At 36.9% G+C, this 23,349-nt stretch overlaps 1 protein-coding gene across 1 annotated transcript in view; it reads right to left on the reverse strand.

The window, feature by feature from the left end:
• The window catches only part of LOC132148810 (alpha-1,6-mannosylglycoprotein 6-beta-N-acetylglucosaminyltransferase B-like), a 118,534-nt gene extending 96,573 nt beyond the window's left edge, over positions 1-21,961 (reverse strand). The window contains exons 1-2 of the mRNA XM_059557528.1: positions 21,371-21,961; positions 17,306-17,418 (exon numbers count right to left, since the gene is read on the reverse strand). Of these exons, the coding sequence (XP_059413511.1) occupies positions 17,306-17,418; positions 21,371-21,438 (181 nt within the window). The 5' untranslated portion in view covers positions 21,439-21,961. The remainder of the gene's footprint in view (positions 1-17,305; positions 17,419-21,370) is intronic.
• Positions 21,962-23,349: the final 1,388 nt, after the last annotated feature.

A 23,349-nucleotide genomic window follows, 5' to 3' on the forward strand; every position in this document is an offset into this window, starting at 1 on the left:
TGAACTGGTTCAAAAAGACCGGTTACATCGAATGATTCGTTCGTGAAGCGGATATGACAAACTGCTTTGTTTTCAACTGAACAAAGTCATAGTTTTTGCTATTTTTGGACCAAAATGTATTTTTGATGCTTCAAAATATTCTAACTGACCCTCTGATGTCACATGGACTACTTTGATGATGTTTTTTGTACCTTTCTGGACATGGACAGTAGACCGTACACACAGTTTCAATGGAGGGACTGAGAGCTCTCGGACTAAATCTAAAATATCTTAAACTGTGTTCCAAAGATAAATGAAAGTCTTACTGGTTAATAACTGGAGTTAACTAATAATTAATAACTGGAGTTATTAATTACATAATTTAGATTTTTGGGTGAACTATCCCTTTAAGACATGTATATAGTCTTCTTTTCTTTTATTTCCATTAAGCTGAGAAGTTGCGGCGGATCTTTAATTGTGACACATAGCCAAAGGAAACGTAAAAAAAAAAAAAAAGATTTGTATAAACCCTAGGATGGAGACTTGGTTCTGTGCTATTGGTTCTTGATTGGATGGAGGCAATACTGAATGCGAGCTTGGGGTTAATTGTAAGAAAGGTGCATGGTTTATGAGGACGAAATGATTGGAGAAATCCAGCAAATGTCACTAGAAGATTGAAAAATTACAATTTAAAGGTAACACTTTACAATAAGTTTCATTAGTTAACAATGGTTAACTACTTTAGTTAAAATTAACTAAGCATGAACTTCTACAGCATTTATTAATCTTAGCTAACATTAATTTCAGCATTTTCTAATGCATTATTAAAATCAACAGTTGTGCTGGTTAACATTAGTTAATGCACTGTGAACTAACAATAAACAACTCTATTTTCATGAACTAACATGAAAAATTATGTAATAAATGTATTGTCCATTGTTTGTTCATGTTGGTTAATACATTAAGTAAAATTAACTAATAGAAGCATTCCAAATATAGATTGTATTTTCATTTCATGCCAAGTTTAGCTTGACATGCCATCAACTGCAAAAAAAAAAAAAAAAAAAAAAAAAAACCTGTCGGGTGATATGTGACCCATCGTTAGGGTCACAGATCACAATGATATTCATGAAAGTTGACGCCTACTCGCATATGACCTTTACCAACAAAAAGTGTCTTAGAAAATTTAAATCAATATATTGTTTTCTGTGAGTGAGTAAACAAGATGATTTTCACATCATTTAGAAAGAAAAATTCTAGGCTACAAGCTCCAGTTCTCAAAAATACCGGGAACCATTGTTCTTTATGTGTTTTATGGCCTTATTCAAGTGATTTAACATTTTTAGTTTTTCACTAACCACGCACAACATTTTTTTTCTCAAAAATACAATCATGTACATGCATGCATTTCACATATTATTATAACCCAGTTTGTGCTGATTACAGTGAGATTAGACTTTACCCATTTAGATATTTATAAGAAACTGAAAAAAGCACAAATGTCAGGGCATGACAAAACTTCTCCAGGCCCCAAAAATACCCTTAGACTCCAGAGGGTTAATGCACAGGCATTTCTTCACAAGGTCTCGTTCGAAAGCAATTATGATTTCATACAAAATTTTAAATAGGCTGCATGACAAAACAATGACAGGTGATATCTGGTAATCTACAGTAGTTGAACCATGTCCAGAAAGAGCTTAAAATGTTTTGATCCAGATGTTGACTTTGGTCTGCTAATTGGATGGCCACTGAGTAATTTTGATCTCACTGAATTTTGTGCAGCAAGTGCTCTCATATATGAGGCTGCATAGCGATTTCATCCAATCAATTGGAAGATGTGTAAAAATGATTAATGGGTTGGTTTTGGCCTGCAGGGTGCGAAAGAAAAAAAGAAAGAAAGAAAGAAAGAAAGAAAGAAAGAAAGAAAGAAAGAAAGAAAGAAAGAAAGAAAGAAAAGTAAAGTAAAGTATTACTGGGTGAATTTCAAAATAAAAAAGGTAAATGGTGTGCAGGATTTAAAACTAGAAGTGTAATGCTTTTTTTCTCAAAGCACTAAACTGAAATCTTGTCAAACTGTGGTGATGAGTAAATTTTGAGTATGTAATAAGAGACACATCATAAATTGTGTTTTATAAAATGGATAGTTCTGGTCCTTGACTCTGACTGGTTGAGCAGCGCTCAAAGCTGTTGTAAATTGTTGTAAAGTACACTACAAACATACACAAACATACACCTTTGTTTACTACTGTGTGTTGCACAGCAACCACTTTGTTGGAACCACAACTGTTTCTGAGGAACTACATTGTTTGGTGGAAGAATACTGTTTTAATTTAAATCATTACACTTTATTTGCTCTGTTTTATTCTGTAAAAAATAGTACATATATGGAATAACCGTTTTATAAAAGCAATAAGATGTAGCAATAAGAATAAGCAAAAAAAAAAAAAAGATAAATGGTTGTTTGCTGGACTTTAATCCTTTTGAATCTTGTTTAGATGGTGTTCAGCTGCCCAAAACTACAACCAGACTAGTAGAAATCAACCAGCATGGTGGCAAATTAAGACGAGCAATCCACTATAGTTTTGAATCAGATGAAAAAAACTGAAAAAAAAAAACCTGCTCAGACACATACTTCAAAAATCAGCTCAAAGAGTACACCATCTGGGCATCTTTGGCATACTATTTTCAGTGCAGGTCTACCATTATTTGGGATGCAAATTTTAATCTTGCATAGAATTCACGACAGATTGTATGCAAATTAGGATGCAGCGAGTGATTTTAGAATAGTTATATAACATCGCTTTTATGTCCCTTGCACTGTATACTGAGCAAAAGGGAAAAAAAGGTTGGTAAACAACCACCATTCGCATGCCAGTATGCAATTTTACATTTTCAAAGTCTGGAAGTTTTAAATTCACTCATTTACTGAGGGTAAATCAAAATGACTGTTAGAGTATACTGACAGAAGACCACAGACAGTGGTTTAAAAATAGACTGGAATATTTATTTTTGTCATTCCTTAACTTCATTCAAACTACATAATACAAGTACCCTAGCAGTAAGGTATCAGAAGGCATTATGACCCAAACATTTCCCTTTGTGTTTCTTTATCAACCTTATTATGCATCCAGAACTTTCCAGATAGCAAATCCGGCAGCACAGACATTACTGTCCATGAGAGAGTCACCAGTGTTTGCTTAATTGTGAGATATGTAATGGTTATTGGGTCTGTAATCTGATGAGAAATCCTCTTTCTGCTTTTGAGAACTGGAGGTGGATTTTACAGTGCATGGATTTTTGGAATACTAATGTCTTTGAATATCCCTGCTGAACCTGAAATCTAGCATGATTTGTTTTTGTAGCTGGTTTTTCATCTTGGTCAGCCAGACAGTGTTGTTGTACTTGAGACTGGATTTCACTATGTGTCCAAGGCCATATTTTGACTGTTTGACGGTTTATGGATCTTAGCTTTTTATGTAAAGCACTGTGGGATTTTTAGCAGTGCTATATAAACAAATAAACCAAAACAAATCAAAATATTTTCAGTCCTGGTCTTGTTATTGACTCAAGAGCTTTTAGATTCAAACTCGGTTTTGACTTGGACCTGCAACCAGATTCAACTACTACAACACTGCAGCTACGTTTTGTTGTCCGTGTGGGCTTAAGAATATGATCCGGTCTGTGCTATCTTGTCTCTGGACAGGAACACACTGTATGTGCACTGTGGAAGTTTGCTTAACACTAACATGAAACCAGGCTTCATTCACCCAAAGGAAGGCATATTATCATGGTCTGAAATATTCAGACCCTCTTCAGGTCTCTGTTTTGTCTTCAACACGTATTCAGTCCCATTCTGTTCTAGGTCATGACTTGCCTTGACTTGAAGACCACTTAAAGACCCCATCTATGCTGGTCCACCAGACCAGCATCAAACCCGGCTATTACCAGCATAAACAAACCTACTGTACACCAGCATGCAAATTAATTTTGGTCTTGTTCCAAGTCTTATCCAATTTAATTTTTGTGTCCAAATTGGCAAAATGTGTCTATAGGAATTAGTACACGTTTCAGTGTTTACTATACCACAATCAAATCCCAGCGGAGAGATAAAATCATTTTCCCTGATTCCCAAAATCTTCCCAAACCGAAAAGCGATACATTTGATCTTGTGGGGAAGTCGTGGCCTAATGGTTAGAGAGTCGGACTCCCAATCGAAAGGTTGTGAGTTTGAGTCCCGGGCCGGCAGGAATTGTGGGTGGGGGAAGTGCATGTACAGTTCTCTCTCCACCTTCAATACCACGACTTAGGTGCCCTTGAGCAAGGCATCGAACACCCAACTGCTCCCCGGGCGCCGCAGCATAAATGGCTGCCCACTGCTCCGGGTGTATGCTCACAGTGTGTGTGTGTTCACTGCTCTGTGTGTGTGTGCATTTCGGATGGGTTAAATGCAGAGCACAAATTCTGAGTATGGGTCACCATACTTGGCTGAATGTCACTTCACATCTTGTTCTTAGGAAGACTTTAAGTCGGAAACCATTTTCAAAGCTCTGGATCAGTGAACGATGCGAGCAGCGTGTGCCTACTAATCCCACTAACGTATGCTGCATCAGCTTCCGGATGTATTTATTAGCTTACTGAAAATCCCCTATTTGTTAAACGGCGAGGGCTGATAGAGTGATTCATGACTCCCACATGTGGCTGTATACTGCTGACTGGAGCCGGATCTTGGAAGGAATGCTTGTGTGTGCATGTTTGCAGGTGTCTGTGTTAGAAATCCATAAGGCCATTATACATGTTATGTGTGGGTGAATGGGTTTGAGTAATAGAGTAATACTGTATCTAGTGTTCTCTATCACATATTATTTACAGATTTACAGTCGTATTTTAATAATTTCCAATCCCAGCATCACCATCAGTGTTTGGAATAACGGCGTTTAAAAGAACGGCGTTAACTAACGACATTATTTTTTCAGTAACGGGGTAATCTAACTAATTACTTTTCCCGTCGTTACAACGCCGTTATCGTTACTGAACGTTAAATGCGGTGCGTTACTATGCATTGATTTAATATGCAATCCGAACGCACCCCTGGCTCACTCATTAACCCCTGGTTAATAACGAGATAAGCGATTATGATTGGCTAAGGCAGAGTCATGTGTTTCATGGTAGCCAATCAGAGCCAGTGTTTTTACACACACGCGCCAGCGGCGCCAAACACACACAGTCACACACATGCAACAGCTACACAGAGATTCGCAGCAGCAGCAGAAATGTTCATGTTCACCATCCATGTTTGGCTTGAGATTAGCATTTGATTCAATTCAATTGCATGGCAATGTTGGTCCAACAGATAAACCAGCATAAACCAGCCTAGATCGACATGGAATTCGTGCTGGTTCATGTAGTAGTATATCAGTAGAAATTCTGTTGGTTGACCTGAAAAAAAAAACAGTTGCACACTCATATTTCATTGGGCTGCCTTTAGCTTTGATTATATTGTCCAATCATTGTGGCATTGTTTTGACAACATCATGCAACATCATGGCATTTATTTATATTAAGAGTTGCATACATTTTTGGCTGAGATCTTGTGTTGACAATAGGACAGTTGAACCACTCTGTAAAGTCGACTCCAGCACATCCTAAATAGGGTTAAGCTCGGGACTCTGTGGTGGCCAATTCATACATGAAAGTGATTCTTCATGCTCACTTAATCACTATTTCACAAATTATGCCTGGTGGATCTTGACATTGTCATCCAGGAATATGGACATGGGTGTGTCTTCTAACATTTTTTTAAGAACTAAAAAGCTACACACTGCATCAGGTTTGCATGCTAAACTCTTTAGTACAGTATTTGCTTATTGAAATCTTTTTTTTTTTGCAAGACAGTGTGCATAGTAATCCTGTTTTCCATGATTTCTACCCTTTTGCCACACGTTAAAGGTATTATTTTGTTCATGAATAATAAAGTACCAAGTTATATAAGGCAAGCCAATGGCAACACTTAATACAACTTTCACAGTTGTGATAACACTTAACACAACCTTCAGCGAAGTCAGAGTCTATTGCATCTTTTGGAGACTCCAAGATAAGCTTCAAGAAGCATGCTGGTAGGTAAACATTCTGACTCAGTGCAGGCTGTTGGGTAAACATTCACTGCTGGCTGTGAGCTCCTGAATATGGAAAAGTGTACCGCTGTGATTGACTGCGGCTTGGTATTGTAGCATGCTGTAAGACCTGTTGGCTTAGTGCATAAGACATAGCCCATCTGAACCAAGGATTGATGGTTTCAGTCCCATCTGGGCTGAGTTTGGGCATAGTGAGGCAGTAGATGCATGCTGGGCACAACACCTAGAGGTCAACAGATAGAAACCATTCTCTTCTAAGACTGCTCATTACTCCTGAACTACTCCTCAGGGATCAATACAGTATATCTGCCTTCTAAGAGTTGAGAATCTTCTGTTCTGAACAGCTGGAATAAATCTTTCCTGCAGCGTGGGTGCAATGTGATGGGCTTCCTCCTGCAGAAGAGACTGATGTTTTCAGTCTCTAATTGGCAGAAGAATAAAGTCACATTATGTTCATAGAAAGCCACATATGCAGAATGTTGAGACATGGATTTAGAATTCTGTGGCAAATCTGATCTAACAAATTAAAGTTTGTCAAGATACGCTTTTATTATTTTTGCAATTTAAGTGAAAGCCTTTTCAAAATAATGTTATAGCAGAGTTTTGCTTGCGTTCTGAATGGTTGCTGACCTTTTCTGTTTGCGATTAAGGTTGTCTGTTTGTTTGCTACGGCATTTCTTAGTGGTTGTTATGGTGTTCTAAGTGGTCAAAGTAAAAGCTAGGGTGTGCCTATCAGTTGCTAGGGTGTTCAGAGTGGTTGCTAGGGCTTTCTTGACTGTTGACAGAATGTTCAGTGTCATTGGTGGTCCAATCCTGCTTCTGGAGAACCAAGGTCCTGCAAATTTGAGTTCAAACCAACACCAACACACTTGCCTAGTTTCTAATTAGTCTGAAGACCTTGATTACTGGTACATGGTGTGTTTAATTATGGTTGGAGCAAAACTCTGCAGCTCTCCAGAAACAGGTGTTTTTTTGTTATTTTTTTGGACATTATGATATTAAATATGAATATAAATAAATAAATCCCTACATACATATATAAATACATACAAGGATTCATCTGCTAATCAGCATTATGCCAAAAAAGAATTTTTGAGTGATCCTAAATTGCGCCGGACTCCATGATATTTTGTTTAGATGGTTACCAGAACATTGTTGGGCTGTTTTTAAGAGCTACGGTTTTTAAGTAGTTAATAGAGGTGGTGCTAAGTGATTGCTAAGGTATTTTGAATGGTTGCTAGGGTGTAACACATCAATTGCTAGGACGTTCAAAGTGGTTGTTAGCCAGCTGCTTGGATGTTCAGGGTGATTGGTGAAGACACGATGTGTTTAACAGTATGTTCTGAGTTGTTGCAAGCTGGTTGATAACTGCCTCAACTATAAATATGAGCAATAAAAATATGGCATTGTTAATAATGTAGCTGAGGAACACACCCACACATGCACGACTATTAACTGAAGCAGGTGTGTGTGTGTGTGTGTGTGTGTGTGTGTTATTCAAGTGTTTTATAATGCATTCTCATTAAATAAATGCAAACTGCAGGTAGTCTGGACAAAATTCTCCAAAATTATCAAACTAGAATCAAAATTCTACACCTCACCTCGCCAACGATGATTAGTAGCAGTGAATGCCCACCTTATGAGTGTGTGAGGTGTGCATATATTCAGCACGTCAAAACAAAAATTACTTTCTCTGGCAAATGAAGTGCCATATCAGTGCAATTTAAACTAGCTTTGCATATTGCTGCTGAATGAAGTCACTCGAGAGGAAAAAGTAAAGAAATAAATAAAGAAATAAGAAGGTACATGCAGGACAGATTAAAGAAATAATGAATTCTCAATTTTTTTCTTGAAAATTGAATCCCTTGCTTTCAGACATCTATGATGAGAGAATTTTATAAATAAATATCAATATTCATCTCTTGTTTTTCACCTGCTCCACACTCACAATCTAATAGTGCAGACCTTTATTGCGTCTCATCTAGGGATGAAAAGATTACAGGTTTGATGATAAATCATGATGAAATTCAACATGGTTAGTATTACCGTTTCATATTTTTATTATTATTAAAGTTACAGTAACAGCTCTAAGAGTGGTTGCGGCTCTAATTTTGCTGTTCCACAAGCGCCAACTAGTGTCAGAGAGTGGATTTACAAAGAGTTACATTTACATTCAGCCTCTGTGCAATTTTTGTCTGCCCAGGAAATTGACTGAATATGCATGCCCTACTGTGAATTTTGAGCAGTTGATGAAAAACAAGCTTGTGTGGATCCTACACATTTAAACAATTGGGATAAGCTATCTAGAATTACTTATGGAGCAGTAAAATAAATATGATCATTTATTAATCAATTATCATTTTGACTTAACCCTTTTCTTTATTTAAAGGCTGAAATGTGAGGTTTACCATTTATGAAACTTTTTCAAAGCTTTTTTGAACATTTTCGTAGACGATAGATAAACAGTTTTCAGTCAAGTTTTCATTTAAAATCCAGACATCATTGGTAATGGTATTGTTTTATTGCTAAAAAAAATTTTATTTGATGTTTGTTGATTTTAAATATGAAACTTGGTGAAACAATTTATGTCCGTTTTTTTTTTTTTAAGTTCCAGCACATTTTAACAAGACCTTGAAAATACTGATAACTGTGATAATTTTGATCACCATAATTGTGATAAGAAATTTTCAGACCGTTTCATCTCTAGTCTCATCCATGTCTCACAACAGTTCAGGGATAAGAGCAGGATTCAATCATCTTACACAAGTGTGTGTGTGTGTGTGTGTGTGTGCACGCTTCAATTAGTACTCACTCAGGGATATGAAATCAGAGTAAATAGGCTTGAGGGAGGGATTAGAAAGCATGTGACAGAAAAGGGAAAAGAGCTGTGGAACGATTAGGAATATTAGCGCTGAATCCGAGTGAGAGAGGAAATGACTTCTGGCTCTTCATCACACACTCCACTGCTCTTACGGCTTTAAACAATGACCACTGTCATCCAGAAGAACGTGAGTGGCTCTCAATGTGCCACCATCCCGCTATCTCTTTCAGCTGTAGGAAACAAAAGCTTTGTTTCAGAAGCTAGTGACCTAGCGCAGCTAGGCAACATTTTGGTTATCGCTGATGCACTCCTGGCATCACAGGTGTTAGTTTGGCTTTAAATGATTAGTTCATGTTTCTGAACTTATGATTTTAGGAAATTTTGTAGAATTATCAATTTTGGACTGAGATGCTGAAGATTAAAAAAGGACGCAAAAGCAGCATGTTTGTATTCCATATAACTTGTGCACTATATTCCAAGTTGTAATGAAACCTTTGTATGCTAATGTTGTTAACAGCTGTCAGCTGTTAATGTGAGTCACTGAGCTGAACTCAAAAACGAGTCAATTTTGTGAATAAATCATTCAGACTAGTTTTGTAAACTCGATCAGCCAATTGTCCAAAAAGATGATGACTTGCTATTGTGAACTCTCATGAATAGTAACTGAAAAGTTAAAGCTAAAAATTTATTTTCCTGAAATTCACATTAAAAAGCTGTGACAATCTTATCAAGTATATATATATATATATATATATTAGTGGTGGGCCATTATCAGCATTAACATGCTGCGTTAACGTGAGACTCTTATCGGGCGATAAAAAAAATATCGCCGTTAATCTATTCTCAGACTTGGGTTGAGAGCTGGGTCTATACTACGCGAGCTATGATGACTTTCATCTTGATATTTTAGCGCGGATGTATACCTAGCCGAATCTGTAGGGGGCGAGAATGAGTCTTTAAACCTTTGTGTATGCCTACTGTGAAATTACCACATCAAACATGACGTGCTAACATGGATGCAGCTAAGATGTCACCGGGTTTGCTTCAGGGAATTTTTTATTTGTTTTACAGAAGCTTCCCAATGGAAACCTCAACAAGAAGCATGCATGTCTCAAACATAATCCGTCTGCAGTGTGTATGCAGTCCGTGTGCGTTACGTATGTGGTGCAGAAGCAGCACGGACTCATACTCATTGTGCTTTCACATAGGACGCGTTTGCTGTACGCTATTCGGTACGTGAACGATCGCTGCACTGCTGCAGACGCAACGCTCCAGGAATGCAAAAAAAAGCAACGCATACGCACTGCAGACGGATTATGTGTGAAACAGGCGTAAGGTTGTTTGCACCTTGTGCAATGTGGAATTCGTTTACAGCTTTCTCAAGCAGTTTGTGATGCATTTTGGAAACAGGAGATGAGCCCCTGGTCTAATGCACCACCTGTCTTCAGAAACCCGTTCTCAAAGACTTAACGTTACTTTTAGTCATTATTTTATTTGGGTAGCACACATAATCTGAATGCCTTCGGCAGAATTCAATTGAGCCATTTTAATCTAGATTAATTCCAAGATTACAGTGAGATTAATCTAGATTAATCTATGCCCACCACTAATATATATATATATATATATATATATATATATATATATATATATATATATATATATGCATTTATTGCTTGTTTTCTGGCTCCTCTCTTAATGTCATTACACAAACACAAAAAAATAATAATACAAATCATTTAAAACCGGATTTTATATGGTTTGACTTCAGTATTAATTTCTTTGTTGACACACCACACATTGACCTAGAACAGTTACACAGCACTCTCTTTTTTGCGAAACAGCCTAATTAATACTTCCACTGCTCAGTTATTTATTTTGTATGAGTATTTTCATACGTATCTTCTGAAATTGTCTTTTTTTTTACTAAATATTCATATTTCTGGTTGATCCTCAGTTATATTTCGCTGAATCTTTTGAATGCATTGACCAAAATGCTTATTGTTCTTCCAAATATAATGAGTCAGTCACTGAATCAATGAAAAATGTTCAATTCATCACCATTACTCTTCCTACTATCTTTAATAAAAACCTTAATAAATATAATTGATAGATAGATAGATAGATAGATAGATAGATAGATAGATAGATAGATAGATAGATAGATAGATAGATAGATAGATAGATAGATAGATAGATAGATAGATAGCAATTCAGTTACATTAAAATGCCTAATTTGAATTTAAAAGGTGACTAACTAGTAACTAACTACTGGTTGGTGAGACCAAATCTTATGAAACAGTCTTAACAAAGTGCCTGTGCTTATGCAACTAGTCCCAAGACTTACTGTAACTGTAATCTACAACACACAAGGCATCAGTAATGGCCTACATAAATTAATTTCTAAATCTCTCTACAAAGTGCAGCAAAGGCCTGTAGGCTACTGGCAATGAATGTCATATGAATTGAGTAAGGGCATCAGTCATTTTTACTATGCCCCCTTTGTTCCGTAATTGTTCTCTGTAGGAATCTTTCAGATATTTTAAATTATTATTATATATATATATATATATATATATATAAAAAAAACAATTAGTAATTACAAAATATTGACTACATTGTGTGTGCATGTAACAAAGCATAAGTGCAATATTTGCTCCACTGGCATTAAGATGACCACCAAATAATAATAATAAAAAAAATGAAAATAAAATAAGTACAGCCAGCCCTTACACCCACTGTGAACTAAGTCAGAATGTCACTGGAAAGGGTGTATAAACGAATTGCCTGTCAAGAGCACATCAAATCATCATTAATATGTTTGCTTCCTGTCAGAGCCGAGTCATTTTATGTCTTATCTTGGTCAAACCACATTTTTGTGAGGCCTAATGGATTTTCAGGATTTTAATGGAGTTGGACCAAGAAATCAGCTTGTCTCTCTGAGCTAAAAATACACCCAGATAACTGAGAATTACCAGCACAGTCTGACCGAAGGTTGAATTCATGCAACAGTATATCAGACTATCATAGAGCCCATCAATTTTGTAGCCATGAGAGGTCCCAAGAGGAATCTGCTCACTTTTTTTCACACTGTATTTAACAATCTTGAACAGCTCTTAACTATTCAAAGCCATAAGAATTTTTGGGCCTGCTATATATACATGTAAAATAAATAATAACAAATATCTGCTCAGTTGATTTCTCCACTAATGCTAACTGCTAAGTGGATTCAAGTGTGTCAGATAATGATGACAACCAATACATGCAGTGCTGGGCCAATCCAAAACAAGGACTGGAAAAGCGCTGATCCAGAATGATTCGGTCAGCTCATCCACCTCCCACTCAGATGAATGCAAGATCCTTCTGTGCAACCAACAGTGCTTTGTCGTTTGACATTTGTCACATTGTCCACATGATTGTAACTGGAATGCAAAAGACATATTTTCTCATAAAAATAAAATGTAGTTTAGTTCCTTAGAACAAGTTTATGTCCATGTTTGTAGAGGCGCAGCAACAGGACACAGCTTCAAACCCTTCCTATTCAACTCATCAGATTTCATGAACTGACTTATTGTAAAGGTAACATCCTATCACAGTGCCATGCTTGATTTCACTGAGCTCTTCTTTTGAACTACCTTCTTTTTCTTCTTCTTTTTAAATGCAGACTGCATAGCTTGATTTTATACATCTTTGGCAGTGTGTTTGATTGAATATGGAGCCGAAAGAGTCTCAATAAAGATAAATGCACACACTACATTCACATATGCACACACAGGATTCATACATGCACACACATGATTCATAAATACAAACACAGGATACACCAATGCGCACAAAATTTACAAATGCACACACAAAATTTAAAAAGCACAGAAGATTCAGAAATGCATACAAAATACAGAAATGCACACAAAATTCAGAAATACACACACAATCCAGAAATGCAAACAACATTTACAAATGCACTCAAGATTCACAAATGTACAGGACAAGATTCAGAAATGTATTTCTGATGCACACACACATATATCTTGATTTACAAACTGTTTGCAGTCTGTGAACTTCACAGTATTTGTGTGTGAATTTTGAGACTCCCCTGACTTGGCTCGACACACAAATGCCTTTTTTTAAACAGGGAATGATCTGAAACCAATCAGATATCTCCCTTCTTTTAGCCAATCACAAGAACGAACTCCACGTGGGGGATGCAGTGAAGTTCACAGACCGCAAGCAGTTTGTAAATCAAGATATATGTGTGTGTGCATCAGAAATACATTTCTGAATCTTGTCCTGTGCATTTGTGAATCTTGAGTGCATTTGTAAATGTTGTTTGCATTTCTAAATTGTGTGTGTATTTCTGAATTTTGTGTGCATTTCTGAATTTTGTATGCATTTGTGAATCTTCTGTGCTTTTTAAATTTTGTGTGTGCATTTGTAAATTTTGTGCGCATTTGTGTATCCTGTGTTTGTATTTATGAATCATGTGTGTGCATGTATGAATCCTGTGTGTGCATATGTGAATGTAGTGTGTGCATTTATCTTTATTGAGACTCTTTTGGCTCCATAATTGAAACACCTGAATTCAGTACTTAAAAGATGTGTCACAGTATGTTTGTCCTTATAATGTATATATGCAAACAAGAAGAATAATTTTTTTCACCCTTCTGAAAATTTCAAGCGCTGACTATATTTAATTATTCTATCTATGTTTTTTTTTTTTTTTTTTTTTTAATTCTGGAGCTCTTTTGCATGACTTTGTCTGACAGAAGATGAGGGAGTATGTGATAGAAGACAAGAGATTTTGCCATGAAACCACATCAGTTTTCTGATGATTCACTAGCTGTAAGATGACCCGAGGGCTTCTGTAAAGCAGCAGGTAAAACTCACAGCTCCAAAATCACTAGCTCCAAATGCAATGTGTGCCCACATCTGTCTAAGGTACAGTATTTAGCATGAGGTGGCTTGAAGGCATACAAAGCTGTATGAACACACACGTTTTTTAAAATCAATTTGAAATCTAAATTGATCTTGTTTACAAAAAAAAAAAAAAAAAAAAAAAAAAAACAAGGTGGCAATAATTCCAGGAAAGCTACCGGTTTACACTGATTTCAATGACTCATTTACATACACTCACAAGTCGTTCTTCAGAAGCAGTCTTGAACTGTGAGCTTGAGTTTGGTCATAGATGCCTAAGAGAGGCATCTCCAACCACCTGTCTCCTTTCTAGTAAGAAATACCTCTCAAGACCCAATCAACTCCCAGTGGAGAAAATCAAGACCAGCATTACTATTTTTCTTCCTCATTGAATATCCTGTTTCACTCGGAAATGCTTCCGATTGCAGAAATAAAATGGGTTGTGAAGCGCACTTCATGTTGACTTTAATGACTTTCGTGTTTGATCTAATCTGCAGTGCATTTGTGTTTTAATTACCGAGACATCTTCAAAAATGTGCTGAAGGAAATATTTACAGTGTTTATTTCACCCCAAGAACCCAACAGCAGACTCCTTGGGAGTGTGTGTGAGAGAACACAGCTCCTGTTCCCATTAGACCGTCATTTAGCATTATAAATACACAACAGTGCATGAGAGAAACATGGATGCCGTTGAAACTAGGGCACATCCTGTGCTATGAGGGGTGGCATCAGGATCTATATTCTTTCGAAATGTAGTGCATTTCACTGTCAATTTCTTCTATTTGTTTTTAAATAAAAATACTAATGTTATGCAACAAATTTGATTGCTTTTGCTGCAGTCATTTGATTTGTCATTTCGATCCAGAAATAGTGCAGAACTTTGTTTCTAATTCATTTTACATCACGACTTGTCTGTCTTTTCATTTTTAAAACACGTCTCTTTTTGTTCTAGATGAAAAACTAAAATCTAGGATCTGAGACTAGACATTTTGACCCCACTATACAGTATATATGAGACAACCAAAAAAAATTAAATAAAAATAAAACCCTCTCCTATATGGAAGAAAATACATGCCTTTAATAGAATCTGTGTTTTCGTCTCTTGCTTGTGCCTGTGTGCCTCAACTGTCAAAGGCCACAGTCTTTGAACCCTGCATTGACTGTCTAAAGGAAACAGAAGCACTGGTTTTTATCTTAGAGCAGTGCAGATATCTGCCAGAGTTTGATGGAAAACAGGGACGATTCCAATTGAAATCTAAAGCCCTTCCTAGAGGGTGCTACGTCAAAGCCCTGCAATCCACAGATTTATGTGCCACTGGCAAGCAAACACCACATGAAACACACAGAAGACACAATTAACAGGGTTGGCAACATTCAGAATAGAATTGAGATAGCGAACAAGCTACTTAAATATGAATGGAAGAAGATATTAATAGAAATTCTTAAAAAAGCCTACTTATGTTGAATATTGAAATTAATCTATGAATCTCTCTGTTTATTAGAGTATCAATTCAGCAAGATTGGTTCTATCGAATGGTATTTAAAATAGATTAGTACTGCTAAGGTCTGTGTGAGAGAGAATGTGTCCAGTGAAGGGACATATTCGAGGCCCATGAATGCTGTGAGATATTGAAACCCAGTTTTGGCTCTAATGCATGGCATCCTGTGTTTACTGCTTAACTAAAAGACAAAGTGCTCCCTGCATCAACCCACACACAAGCTTTCATTAGAAATGTATAATAACAAACCTCTCTTATAATCTCCATTAGTATCCATTAAAGGCATAATACCAGAACATATGCTGCAAGGTATTACTCAAGATAGAACACGGCCAGGGTAAGTGGTGCTAAAGCTGGAGGATCTCGAATGTGGAAAATGATCAGTGAATCAGCAGGTTTTTTCTCAGGAACCGAAAGAGAACAGCTCCCATTGAGATGTACAACTGGATCTTACGGTTAGATCAATGATCAGTGTTATAGAGAACTCTATTACAGAACTCTGTTATGTTGTCAGGGACACAAAGAATAGCATTTATTCAAAATAGTCTCTTGAAACACTATAAAGTACCATTCTAAAGTTTGGGGTCACTCATTTTTTATTTGTTTTTATTTATTTTTTGTTCATTTTTTGAAAGAAATCAGTAAGGATTGATAAAAAGTGATATTAAAGGTTTTTTTTCTATTTAAAATAAATGCTGTTCTTTCAAACTATATATTAATCAAAAAATTTTTAAAAAGTACCACAGGTCCCAAGAAAAGATGGATGGATGGATGGATGGATGGATAGATAGATAGATAGATAGATAGATAGATAGATAGATAGATAGATAGATAGATAGATTACAATACTTGTGAAAATTGAATTTGAACGATAATTACATATTAACTAATTCAAAGGTAATTAGTTTGACATAATTAGTCATTTGTGACTAGAATTAATTTTAAAGTAGCCCTCACATCTCTGTCAGTGCTGGACTCCCAAAACACAGTGACGTCCATCTCTGGCTGATCAGCAGACAGTGTTTAATGAGCGAGAGTCAGATGCTTTCTCGAGGCTTCAGTCTAGGAGTGGTTAATTAATCAGATCGTGCTCTCTCTCCCTCTTTCTTTCTCTCTCTCTCTCTCTTTCGTCCTCTTTTCTCCATGCGACCTCTCCCACAACATTACAGAACATGAATCCATCATCTTCAGCTTCTTACTCTGGTTTGCTGAACACACTATGAAGCAGTTTTCCAATTTTCCAGCACCCTCCGAGTGTAGCTCTTAAGATGGCTATTTGCCACATTTGGGTACACAATTTCCTGTTAGGCACAGCTTTTTTAAAACTAGAAAAGAAATTAATATTAAACATACTGGCTCTGTTCCAAAACCTCTGTAGTGAGCCCAAGTAGGCAGAATTTTAAAGCACTATAACTGTGCTCCCAACATGAAAGCTTTCATAAAAGGTAGACAGCATAATTATGCTGCCTTCTGAGATATCTTTTTTTCCCCTTAAATAAAGTCAGTATCACATACATCCATTACAGAGAAGACAATCCAAACCAGGCCACACAGAATCTGTTCTGCGAAATTCATTATATTTGAAACACCCTCCATTCGTAAACTTTCATGAACACGCATGATCAGTGAGAAAATGAAGACAGAATGTTTTAGATGTATATTTCTCATGGACAGGTTCTTCTTGGGATTTTCAGTGAACGAGATCTCTAGCCTCTGGCATGATCTATTTTCAAATGCATAAAAAGTGATGGCTGATGATTTATTGGGTTCTCTGCAGACAGAGATACTATTCACAGCACACTGACCCCTGGATAATCAAGCCTGTTAAAGGCCAGTGTAAAACCCTTCATTACCCCCATTAAAAATCCCATAAACTGACGCTTCCTTAATGCCACTGGACGAATTAGACATGCATACATTCGGCTCAGGTAGACGTAAAGTGGTGCAAGTTATTAATGTACCTTCAGTTCGGATGCTGAAAGGGGAATCGGCCAGTCGCTTGGCCGAGAACTGCCCCCCCAGAGAGGTCATTAAGAAGCACAGACTGAAGAAACCGATCCCCGCCACAAATATCCTGTAACAGAGAGACAAACGGATGTATAAATGTATTTGGGGTGGAACAAGAAAAGCCAGACAAAGATGAGAAACCACTATGAGAAGCAGTACAATGTTAGAAGTATATTGTCCTTGTGAAACTTTTCCTTTGAAGGAACATTACAGCTTTGTCATTGTTTGCTCACCTTGTTTTGGCAAACCTGTTAACCTTTTTATGTATTTTTTTTAAGAAGAAAAAGATTCACAGAGCTCTTTTGTATTTCATAGTGAGCATGTCTGCCAAGCTCTGTGTAACCCAGTGGCCCAAGCGACTTATGCTCTGTATTACAAATATTCTATAACACACGTCCATGTGACAAACAGAGCAAACAGATATGAATTAAATTAACTCAATCATTTTTCACCCTAACAAAGTTGTTTTTGCATCAGACTAATAGAGTGTTGCTGGTGGTGACATAGTTTTGTATGCTAACCCTGAAGTTAGCATCTCCCTGATTTTTCCATTGGTTTTTGGATTATTGTGGAGTAAAAAAGCTGCCTGCTTGAAATAAATCCATCAAGACATTTTTAAATTGAAATGATTGCTTCAAACTAAAATGCATGTCCTCTATCCATAATATTGCTTTCTCCAGTTAAAAAGTCACTTTACAATAAGGTTCCATTAGTAAATGTAGGTTAATGTATTAACTAACATTGAACAAACAATGAACAATACTTCAATCAGGACCACGACTTCAATTTCGTCAAGTATATTTATTACAATTATATTGCACACAGTTAGTGTTGGCGGTATGGTTATATTCTGGGCAACACTCCACACTACTGTCCATGCAGCCATGCTTGGACAGAGGGGGCAGAGCAGCAAGACAATGGGCCCTATCATACACCCGTCGCAATGCGACGCAAGGCACAGCTCAAGTGTGTTTGCTAGTTTAAGTCTGGCACCGTTCGCATTTTCCCATCCAGCGCCACGTTATTTAATTAACAAATGCATTTGCACTCATTTGTGCGCCCATGGGCGTGCTGGCCTAAAAAAAGAGGTGTGTTCAGGTGCATTGCTATTTTAAGGAGCTGAAATAGACTGCGCCATAGACTAACTCAAACATGATCTAAAGTCAATGGCGCAATATTTTTTTGTTATTTAAAGAGCGCGTTGGTAGAAAATGTGTCTCTGGGCAGGTCCACAGTGTGCGTTGACTTTGCTTATTACACAAAGGGATGCGCATCACACAAACATGCCAAATATTAAAAACAAAAGGATTACAGTGTAAAATAGTATTATTGTGTAGGCTACATAGATATAAAAATGTAATGATGGATAGTTTATTAGAATTAGACTACCTATTTGCAATTCAGCCAGTTACTACTTATAATGATGAATGAAACTATACTTCATCCCATGCCTTCTTCACCTCGGGAAGCTTCGGTGGATTCCTGCTTGTCCCATGGATGATCTGCTCATGCGCTTTAACTTTGCACACGAGCAGATTGGTTTCTTCGCTTAAGAAGCATTCATCTTTTCTGCCAACAAATTCTGCCATGTAAATAGTGATCCACCAATAACGCATCTCGCTCTTAAAGGGAATGGGAGATGACACTCTGATTGGTTTAGTGAACGTTATGCTCATTACTCATTAGGGACAACCCATTCCAAAAATGAGCCCCGGCGCACGGACCATTCTTCCGTCGTTAAAAAAGCAAAAGTGGATTTGGACAGTGCACCTTGCGATTGTTAAAATAGGGCCCAATGTTAGTTGTTAGTTGTTAATGTTAGTTATATTCATTCATTGTTAGTTCATGTTAATTCACAGTGCATTAACTAATGTCAACAAGCACAACTTTTGGTTTTAATAATGCATTAGAAAATATTGAAATTAAAATTAGATAAGATTAATAAATGCTGTAGAATTAGCTAAAGTAGTTAACTAATGTTAATCAATGAACCTTGTTGTAAAGTGTTACCAAGTCATCTTATCTGAGTCAGGGGAGAAAAAATGCACAAATCAACCAAAATAGTCCAAAACAATTAAAAACAAATATGTTGGTTTTGATGTGAGACAACAACAGGGGATGGAGTTTTCCACTGGAGGAAGCATTATTATGGACTATGGTCTTGTATTTTGGCCAAAAGCAAATTAAAGTCTAAATGCCATAATGATGGATTTGCTTCCTACAAACATGCCGCTTTTCACTTCAAAAGACATTATCTTATGGACTGGAGTCGTGTGGATAACTTGTGGATTATTGCGATGTTTTTATCAGCTCTTTGGGTTCTCATTCTGATGGCACCCATTCACTGCAGTTGAGCAAATGATATAATGCTACATTTCTCCAAATCTGTTCCCATGAAGAAATAAACTGATCTAAATGATGGATTGACTGAAGGTGATTACATTTTCAGCAAATTTTCATTTTTTAGCAAACTGTTCCTTTAAGCTTTCAACAACTCCTTTAAAGTATTTAAAGAAGAAGAAGAAGAAGAAGACAAATTGGCATTTGCATTACAAATATTTGAGAAAAGTAGCTAAAATTCAAAGCATTATTCATGTAGCTCAAACAGTAATGAAAATGTGCAAGAACACTCATGTTGACTTTATGCTTTTGAGAAGGCTACTAAAAATTAAGTGTGCTTTTTATTGCTATATGTAATTCATAACATCATAAACAAAGGATAAACCACATTGTTTGTCACGGGTAACCTATACAGTTTATGACGTAGCCTGCAGGTTAGAGCCTTGGATGGGTAATCAAAAGCTTTGAGGTTTAAAGGACATTTACACAGTTTCTGTAAACTTGGACTCTATCTCTCTCTCTTTCTCTTGTAAATTATATATGAATGAAACATAAACATAATTTCCTGTCAGACGAGACAGGGAGGGTTGTAACTGGACACAAAATTGCATATTATTTGCTTGTATTTGCTATTTTGAAATACAATGTTTGCTATTTGTTTACTGTTTTGAATTAAAATGCCTAACTTAAATAATGGTGGTAAAAGTGGTATTAGGAAATGGCATAATTGGTAAAATGTTTGATTGCCAGCACAGAATGTACGCAGTACAATGTCTATGTCTTTTATTAGTATTACATCTCGCCTTGATATTGCGGTAGGTTAACAGCACTGTTGTTTGTACTTGACAATGATATACAGTACAATGCTTATGTGTAAGTAGTGATTAGTTGTGTCTACTTTAGTTTGCTCAAGAGAAATACTGGAATATTACAGTAGATCAAAGTTAGGAGACAGGTAAACTTAACAAATCTTAACTTGCTCAAGCATATTGCTTTTTTAAGTTCCAGAGCTCAGGTAGACTACTACAGAACAGAGTGACCCACATCCTCGCGCTGCTGGATTCCCGCCACTGCTAGAAACAGCGCGAAAGCTCAACAGCGAGACTTACACCATCCTCACATCCTTTCCTGAAAGTCTCCTGACACCTCCAATGAAAACTCCTCAACAACCGAGAATAGTACCACCTCCATAAAGTCACACCATGTTATTTGCAGTAAGCCGTAATCTCTTTGTTTATAGATATAGCCTACTTTTAAGTGAAGAGACAAAGTTTAACAGCTTTCAGATTTCAGCTTTGTTCGATGAAAAGAACAAGATAACTTCGATATAACCGTTTGGCTAACGTTTGTTTTCACTGGCGAAATATTCCTTACAGAAAAATTACCCTGTTAGCCTTTTTTATTATTATTTGAATGTATTTATTATTTTGCTATCAATAGCCATATTAGCTACCTGGTGTTATACAAAGAAACAAAAAAAAATAACAGTAGTATTCTTAAAGTTGTTGCACACTCATTTAATAAGATTTTACATGAACAAATAATGTGGCATTTTGGGAGAAACCTACTGTTTTCATGGTGCATTTTCGTAAGGACATAGTGACCACAGGCAGAGCCAATGTAAGGTTTGTCTGAATAGTGAACTACATTAGATTCAGTCTTAGATTATGAAGTCTTACCTGAACGGCTTGAACGTCAGCAGGCATCTTCTCGTCATAGTTATACACTCGCTATTTACAGAAATCATTTTTCACGCCGAATGTTTAACAACATACGAACTGCGTAATGCATAATGTATTTGAGTTATTTTCCTCCTGTTGTGTTTCTTAATATGCGAGTTTAGAGTATCAGCCTTAATTCTGACTGAAAGCTCTTTGATGAAGTTGCTCGAGGAAAAGCATCCGAAGATTGCCGAGCGAAGAAATCAGCAGGTCATTCGGTTGGTGAAATTAAACTACCATTCATAATAGTTTCCAAATAGCGTCAGAAGTAATCCAGCGAAGGTCCATCTCCGGAAATTTTAGTGAAGTATCGGTGACGCTCGTGAGGGGAATGAACGCGTCAGAACTCCCTGCGCAGCGAGCGACGGTACTGGGTCAATTCAGCAGCACGACTGGCGTTTTCTCTGATGTGAAACAACATTTGTTCACCTTCTTTGAGGATATTGCTTTCTCTGTGGCTAAATATGAACATGAATGCAGTTCAGCTGCTTCAGAGGGAGCGTCTGAATGCTTAAACCGCTCCGCTGTAGTTTCAGAGCCGTGGACAGCTCCCAGTGCGCAAGCTAAAGGCATCAAGAGCGCCATCCGATGGATTTCTACCAGTTTACTCGGATAATCCGATCTGAAATATGTCGAATTAGGTCTTTCTGTACGCAGCGGTTTTTTTTTCTTTTCATTGCTGTAAATCAAACACGAGCCAGCTGCATCATACTTCAACCACAAATTCATATCAATACATTTTTATATATTTATTTTTTAATTAAGAAATTAAGAAAAAAATGAACCTCATTTCATTTACCGTGAAACCAGTAGTATTTGAGACAGTTGGCAAGATGTGTCTCTTTAACTTCCCTGTTGAAAAAAACAAAACAAAAAAACATATGCTGGTTAGGTATGTTTTGACGCTGGGATGCTGGTTTATGCTGGTCCTTTGCTGGTTTATGCTGGTCATGGCTGTGAATGGATTTCATTAAAAAAAAAAAAATTAAAAATTAAAGTGAGGAAGAGCATTCTACTAATATACAGGTTAAGTCTTCTTTTGCACATTAATTTCACATCTATCTCACAGAAAAAAAGTATATAGATTTAGTATTTGAATGTAGTCAAAAAGTTATATAGTATAGTATATTTGTAATAGACTAGTCGTGGTATTTTTCTGCATTTGAAATCAAAGCTTATTATCACATAGTTGACACTCTTTACTGCACAGCTGCTACTTTAAAAAATACTTCTTTTCATAATCCATGGCTAAACTTCAGACAAGCAATTATATTTTTATACACAAGCAATTCCCATTGCTGGTTACTTGTTTTGGATATGACTTACTCTTTCTAAACATGATGTGACAAAAATTGTGCACGGTTTGCTAGATTAAAGGGGCGGTGTAACGTGGGAGGCGACAAGACGTGAGGGGTGCGGAACCATGTGCAAGCTTTTATTTAGAAACACAGTCAAACACAAGCAGGGTCAAATAATGGCAAACAGGTATGTTGAGGGCAAGACACAAGAGTATTCAGAGAGCATGCATGGGTCATCAGTTGGCGAACAATATCCAAAGGGCTTGACAAGAGGGGTAATCCGAGTACACAAGCAATAGTCCAGGCAGGGGCAAACAGAGTCCAAATGGCAAGACAACAGAGAAAAGTCCAAAAACAGCCAAAAGATCAAGGCAGGCAGCAAACTATCAGAGGAGAGATAAACGGCAAGGATCAAGACAACAAGGCAAGTAACAAGACTGGGAAACAGGAAACTAGGAAGTGCTTGGTAAGGTAGCTAGACTTAACAATACTCGGCGCCGAGTATTTTTCACAAACAATGGTTTTCCGTATTTTTTAAGACCAGTTATGGTATATTTTACTCGTCATTTAAATGAATGCCGTTAAATGTGTGTGACGTTAGGCTATTTAAAGTAACGTTGGCGCGAATTCTCAAACGCA

This window comes from Carassius carassius, chromosome 9, assembly GCF_963082965.1.
Source record: "Carassius carassius chromosome 9, fCarCar2.1, whole genome shotgun sequence".
Lineage (NCBI taxonomy): Eukaryota > Metazoa > Chordata > Actinopteri > Cypriniformes > Cyprinidae > Carassius > Carassius carassius.